Here is a 7,222-nt window from a genome sequence, read left to right as displayed (position 1 = left end):
TACAACTTGTCCACAATTGCACAGCAAATGAGTGGGAGAACTAAGTGAAGCTGGAAAGAACTATTATAAATAGTAGACAAGTACAAAACAATTGGTTAAAGATTAGTACTTCTGAAATACTGTGTAGCAGAAAGAAACCCGGATTTGGATTAGGAACTGAATTCAGCCTCCAACATTTACTGCTATGTAAAGATTTGAGGCTGGTCACTACGAGACTATAAAATTTAGATTAAAATACTTACCTCATAGGGTTTTTGTAAAGATCTAACGATGTGATTATTGTAAAAGCGCACTGTTAATCTCTCAGATGTTACAGAAACGTTACAAGCATCTCTTCCATTGTACATGAAAATGAGGGATCCAGACTGTACAGACTGTGCTGATGTAGAACACCCGGACTACCGATCCCGGCCTGCAAAGCCTCCGGGCTTCCCTTCCCGGAAACCGGCGCACGGCCCTCTGGGACTTGTAGTCTTGTACTGGGGCTGACCGGCCTTTCTTCATTAGTGGGGAAACCCGAGTGTAAAACCCGGAAGTACTCATTGTCTGCGCGGCGTGCTGCTTAAGAAGAGAAGGTCAGAGGTCGCCGGGGCAGAAGGCGTTCCTGCCGCTGGCCCAGTCACCATGTAGTGAAGGGGCAGACACCCTCCTGCAAATTCTGGAAGGTTCTTAATCTCGACTAGGGCAGTAACCCCAGGACTCCTTGTCGCCGGCTTCAGGTCACTGCCGGCAGAACGGAGCTGCCGCCGCCGCCATGTTTGGCTGCTTGGTGGCGGGGAGGCTGGTGAGGATGGGACCGGGTGTTAACAGGAAGGGGTCAGGATACCTAGGGCAAAGCCCTGCTGCAGGGAGGGTGCGCAGGCGCTAGGGGTGCGGGGAAGTCCACTTGCTGTATTTTGGCTGGGTATGTGAGGATGGAGCGTCGGAGGCTGGATGCTCTCCTTTGCCCAATTCTGTTCAGATTCTTTCTAACAGTAGTCACCAGTATTAGTTGACATTTATTAAGTGTGCATTTTATACCAAGTACTGGGCTAAGTACAATGCACGCCTTTGCTCAGTTATTCAGCCTTATGTGTGGCGCTTATTTGACACTTTGTACTTAATCCTTGTAACTCGTGAGATGGTCTTTGACATTTTGAAATTGCAGAACTAAGCTCAATCGCCAGTATAAATATCTCCTGTATTAACGTGAGGTAGAGGTGAACTTGGGATTGAATCTGGTCTATAGCAAACTGTTTTTCAAAGAATAAGATGCTCAGGCAACGTATATCTGCTGGGTCTCTTTGGAAGAACCCCAGTAAAAAATACGCTTAATTTAATTGGAAGGTGGCCGAAACTTAACGTGTGAGCCGTAACTGAGATAACCAGAGAAGGATGCCAGTAGTGTGTTTCCTTTCTGGTCAAAATAGATAACCTACCTTGCCAAATTGTTAGATTAAATGAGATCAGCACCTGGAATTGTTTAGGAGTCATCTGGAAGGTGAATCTTGTTTGTTTCCTTAGAAATCACATACACATCAATTTTCAGGCCTGACTCCGGATTTCCCCTAGAATTATTTTTCCTTCTTTTTTCTCCTGGCTTTGTTGACTGTTGCAGCCCCTTTGCTGAATTGTCTTTTTTCCCCATCAAGTTTTGATAATATATTGTATTCTGTACATATACAGTTCTAAGAAGCCACAAAGATAAATTGGAGATGACTAGCCTCAGAAAGTTTGTCTCTTGAATAACTGGGAGACCCTTGTGGTGATGGTGGTAATTCATAATCCTGGTGAGATAATTTTGCCCCTGCTTTTAATAGGGAAAAAGGACAAACCTGGAATGATTGTGACTCAGACCAGTGAGTGTTATTAATGAATGGCATTAGAATTGTGTTTTTTAAAGAATAAAAAGCCTATGTGGAATCCATGTATCTCTTATGTTGTCAACTAATTTGAAAGGAAATTTAGTTACGGAAATACCTGTCTGTATATATTGGGGATGCTTGGTCCTTTAATTATGGAGTATTAGGACACATTAATCAAAGGGCAAAAAGACTTAGTGGCATCTCAAAACTTAACTATATTACTGTGTTATAAGAAAAATCCACCTATCTAAACTTATTTTTTTCTTAGAGAGATACATCTTTTCTTAACATCAAAAATTAGAGTGTCATGATACACATTTGCAGAACATTCAGTACCTAGACAAAGTTGACACTTAAGAAATATTTATTTTGCCTGGTGGTTATTTCAAGACTCATAAATAACAGTTTCCCATGTTTTTTAGTTTATCTGCATGCCAAAGACTGGTGAAATTGAATTTAATACTAATGCAGGCCATTTAGTTTATGTTCTTCGTTTTATTCTTCATACTGAAGCTAGAGGATTTTTAAATGGGTCAGAATACTTCTGAAGAGGAAATTGGTATTTGACTTTAGGAACACTCAGCCTTTGTATCTTGGGACTTAATTTAGGGCAGACAGTTGAGACTACTTTAACTAATAGATAGTTAAAATTACATAGCAGTTTATTTTTCTTAAGTTTCTTTGTGTGAGTAGAAGGATATTTTAGAGAGAAAACTTAACACATCTTTTCTCTGTAAGGCATGTCATAGCCTTCTTGTAGTTAGGAAGACTAGGCAGCACTTGGTCATTTTAAACAGCATGATCTCCAGCAAAAAATCACAAAAATGCTTTAAATAGACACTGTGAAAAGAACACTTTCACATGATGAGGCCTGAAACAAGATGGCATGTTCCACCTCAGCTGCCAGTGTGTGAGTTGCACAGCTCACTTTTTTTTTTTTTTTTTTTTTTTTGAGACGGAGTCTCGCACTGTTGTCCAGGCTGGAGTGCAGTGGCGTGATCTCGGCTCATTGCAACCTCCACCTCTGGGTTCAAGCGATCCTCATGCCTCAGCCTCCTGAGTAGCTGGGACTACAGGCGTGTGCCCCAATGCCCAGCTAATTTTTATATTTTTAGTAGACACAGTGTTTTGCCATGTTTGCCAGGTTGATCTTGGAACTCCTGACCTCAGGTGAGCCAACCGCCTCTGCCTCCCAGAGTGCTGGGATTATAGGCATGGGCCACTGTGCCTGGCCTACGATTCAGATTTTCTGCTGCTGTTCATGAGTATGTCCATGAATGGCTGCAGAAACGCAGCAAGCATCGATTTGGGATTATAAGTTAGTTTTAGTGAGTAGGTGAAATCAAATACAGGATTTGTGAATAAGGAGGATTGACTAACTCTGGATTGTTTACCTGTTTTAATTACCTGAGATTCTTTTATGTATGTATGTATATATTTAATTAATTTAATTTTTTTGAGACGGAGTCTCGCTGTGTTGCCCAGGCTGGAGTGCAGTGACGCTATCTTGACTCACTGCAACCTCTGCTACCCCGGTTCAAGCAGTTCTCTGCCTCAGCCTCCTGAGTAGCTGGGTTTACAGGCACGTACCACCACGCCTGGCTAATTTTTATATTTTTAGTAGATATGGGGTTTCACCATTTTGGCCAGGCTGGTCTTGAACTCCTGACCTCAGGTGATCCGCCCGCCTCAGCTTCTCAAAAGTGCTTGGATTACAGGCGTGAGCCATTGTGCCTGGCTCCTTTATCTTTAAACTGGAGGGTGAGAGCTTAGGTGATGTGTTTTGAATAACCTTTCATTTTTACAACATTATGAAGCTATAGTTATTTTTTATGTAAGTAAAATCCTTTCAGGACACCTCTGAAATAATTTATTTTTATTTTATTTGAGACAGAATTTCACTCGTGTTTCCCAGGCTTGAGTACAATGGTGCAGTGTGGTTCCACTCATTGCAACATCAGCCTGTTAGGTTCAAGAGATTCTTCTGCCTCAGCCTCCTGAGTAGAATACAGGCTTAAGCCACCACACCTGGCTAATTTTTGTATTTTTAGTAGAGATGGGGTTTTGCCATGTTGGCCAGGCTGGTCTTGAACTCCTGACCTCAGGTTATCTGCCCACCTCGGCTTCCCAAAGTGCTGGGATTACAGGTGTGAGCTACTGCATTTGGCCTGAGTTATACTTTTAAAAGACTGCATTTAGTAAATTATGATTGTAAAACCAAATAGGTATTTTTTTCTCTATTAAAATTAACCTTTTCTGGCATATTTGACAGTTTCATAATTAAGACTATCAAATTAACATATTTGGTAAAAAGACTATAATGGATTATGTTGGTAATATAGCTTATAAGCAATACTGTTAAGAGTTACAGAAACTCATAAAACTATTGAACTAAGACAAGTTTCTTATTTTTCTAGGTGCAAACAGCTGCACAGCAAGTGGCAGAGGATAAATTTGTTTTTGACTTACCTGATTATGAAAGTATCAACCATGTTGTGGTTTTTATGCTGGGAACAATCCCTTTTCCTGAGGGAATGGGAGGATCTGTCTACTTTTCTTATCCTGATTCAAATGGAATGCCAGTATGGCAGCTCTTAGGATTTGTCACGAATGGGAAGCCAAGTGCCATCTTCAAAATTTCAGGTCTCAAATCTGGTAAGAATAATATATTAAAGTAGTTTTATAATTAATCAAACTTTTTTCTTAAGTAGCCTAACATAGAATATGGCTTTTTCCCCTTTCCATTGTGTTCTTCTGGTTGTTAAGGTAATATAAAACATTAGTTTTTAAAAAGACAATACAGAGACATTTGAAAAATAGTGAAAGACTTCCTTGGCTCCTCACTCCTGCCCTCTGCCTCTAGAGAGAACAACTCTTTGTTGTAGTATAAACCTTTATAAAAAATTTTTTTTGTAGCATGTGAGCATTTTAGCAAATAATGAGAGGAATCCTCTCGTAATTTATAATATGCACATCCATGTGTTAAGTGAGATGATAAACCTAAAACAAGGCAGACTTATATAGCAAGTAGAATAGAAGTACTTATTTTCTTCCGTTAAGATTTTTGAACTAGATTTGATCACCCCTCCAATGTTCTTTTGGTTCTGTTGACATTACAGAACTGTTAATTTTTTGCTTTGATACTTTGAGGCATTTTGTGTAGAAATGTGAGAATGGAACTAGATTAGGTGCCATTTACACCAATCTGAATCTTGAATCTGATTCTGTTCTTGAATCAGATTCAAGATTCAGGCTTGCTTGAAAATCTAGATGAAGACCTGAAAATTCTTTTTAAAAAAAACTTTATTTTTGAGGTGGGGTTTTCGCTCTAGTTGCCCAGGCTGAGTGCAGTGGCACAATCTTTGCTCCCTGCAACCTCTGCTTCCTGGCTTCAAGTGATTCTCCTGCCTCAGGCTCCCGAGTAGCTGGGATTATAGGCACCCACCACCAAGCCTGGCTAATTTTTTGTATTTTTAGTAGAGATGGGCTTTCACCATGTTGGCCAGGCTGGTCTTGAACTACCTACCCTAGGTGATCCACCCGCCTTGCCCTCCCAAAGTGCTGGGATTACAGACGTGAACATTCTTAAAATATAAATATATATTATCCTAGAAACTGTTTATGGAGTCCAAGGAAAAGTTATTTTTAGGTACCATGTAGGTAATGTGTTTATATATATACCAAACATTTAGGTATCTGTTATGGAGATTTAAAGGTAATGATTAAGTTCTTGCCTGAGATAACTCTAGAGGAAGACATTTCTGTAGACTAGTAATTGGAAGGATGAAAAATAATAGGGGATATTTATATAAAGTGCTGAGGGATAATAGAAAAGGTAGCAATTAACTAAAGTGGTTTGGGGAAGGTTTCCTAGGGTGGTGATATTGGAGCTCTTAGGCATACAAGTAAAACTTTGTCAGGCCTACGAGAGATCTATTGGGCATTCTAGGTGGAGGTAATAGGGGCATAAGATGAAAGTTTGAAAGCGTAATGTGCTCAGAGTGACATAAGGCAAGGTGTATGTGAGAAAGGTGGGCATGGATTATGAAAAGATTTATGTAGCACACTGACTCATTGGGAATGTAAGAGGTAAACAGTTTTTAACATGCTTAGGTCACAGACCTATTTGATAGTATTCTAGAAAATATGTGGCCGGGCGCGGTGGCTCAAGCCTGTAATCCCAGCACTTTGGGAGGCCGAGGTGGGTGGATCACGAGGTCGAGAGATCGAGACCATCCTGGTCAACATGGTGAAACCCCGCCTCTACTAAAAATAGAAAAAAAATTAGCTGGGCATGGTGGCTCGTGCCTGTAATCCCAGCTACTCAGGAGGCTGAGGCAGGAGAATTGCCCGAACCCAGGAGGCGGAGGTTGCGGTGAGCTGAGATCGCGCCATTGCACTCCAGCCTGGGTAACAAGAATGAAACTCCGCCTCAAAAAAAAAAAAAAAAAAAAAGAAAATATGTGTACCATAATGTAAATACTCAAATATTTGCATCCTCTGAAGCCCATTCGTGTATCCCTCCCCCAAAGCAACTGCTCCTTTAGGTGTAGAGAAGCCAGTGAACAATTTTGGGTAGAGGAGTGATAACAGATTTTATTTTGCTCTGACGCCTGGGTGAAGAATGAACTGGGACAGTTCTATCTCCTCACAGGGGAGGTAGCTATTATCGTTTTATATAGTTGGTATTCTACAAGGAGAAATGGGAGGCTGGGTGCGGTGGCTCACGCCTGTAATCCTAGCACTTTGGGCAGTTGAGGTAGTGGATTGCCTGAGCTTAGGAGTTCGAGACTGGCATGGGGCAATATGATGGGAACCCCTCTACAGTAAAATCCAAAAAAAATTACGCATAGTAGCATGTGCCTGTAGTGCTACTCAGGAGGTTGAGGCTTGAAAATGGCTTGAACCTGGGAGGCAGAGATTGCAGTGAGCCGAGATCATGCCACTGCATTCCACCCTGAGTGACAGAGTGATACACCATCTCAAAAAAGAAAGCAATGGGAGAGAGCAAAACAAAACAAAACAAAAAAAGAAGTGAGAGAGAGCGATATTTAAAGCTAAAAATTGTTTAGAATGGATGATAAATACTAATCTCTAGGTTTAAGAAGCAGGTTAAGTCCCATAGTCCTTCTCCATGGAGGTTTCATGAGATAATTATCATAAATCCCTAAGGCTATGGTTCTTAAAGCATGAGCTCTTTCCTAATCTGTATTATCAACATCATCTGGGAACCTATTAGAATTGCACTTTGCTGTTAAGACCCCAGACCTAGTGACTCAGAAATTGGGTGTGGAATCTAGAAGTCTGTACTGTAATAAGTTCCCAAATGTTGTCTTGTAAGCTAAAGTTTGAAAACTGCTCTAGGGCATCCATAGTAC

General features: G+C 40.8%; 1 protein-coding gene across 2 annotated transcripts in view; it reads left to right on the top strand.

The window, feature by feature from the left end:
- The first annotated feature begins 542 nt into the window (after positions 1–542).
- HIKESHI (heat shock protein nuclear import factor hikeshi) overlaps positions 543–7,222 on the top strand; it is a 30,797-nt gene continuing 24,117 nt past the window's right edge. The window contains exons 1-2 of one of the 2 annotated variants that reach the window (XM_039462273.2): positions 543–784; positions 4,262–4,499. In XM_039462273.2, the coding sequence (XP_039318207.1) occupies positions 755–784; positions 4,262–4,499 (268 nt within the window). In that variant the 5' untranslated portion in view covers positions 543–754. The remainder of the gene's footprint in view (positions 785–4,261; positions 4,500–7,222) is intronic. The other variant, XM_074400381.1, reaches the window with a different exon arrangement.

This window comes from Saimiri boliviensis, chromosome 6 (genome assembly GCF_048565385.1).
Source record: "Saimiri boliviensis isolate mSaiBol1 chromosome 6, mSaiBol1.pri, whole genome shotgun sequence".
Taxonomy (NCBI): Eukaryota; Metazoa; Chordata; class Mammalia; order Primates; family Cebidae; genus Saimiri; species Saimiri boliviensis.
The sequence above is the reverse complement of the archived record's forward strand: the minus strand, read 5'-3'. Positions and strand labels throughout refer to the sequence as shown.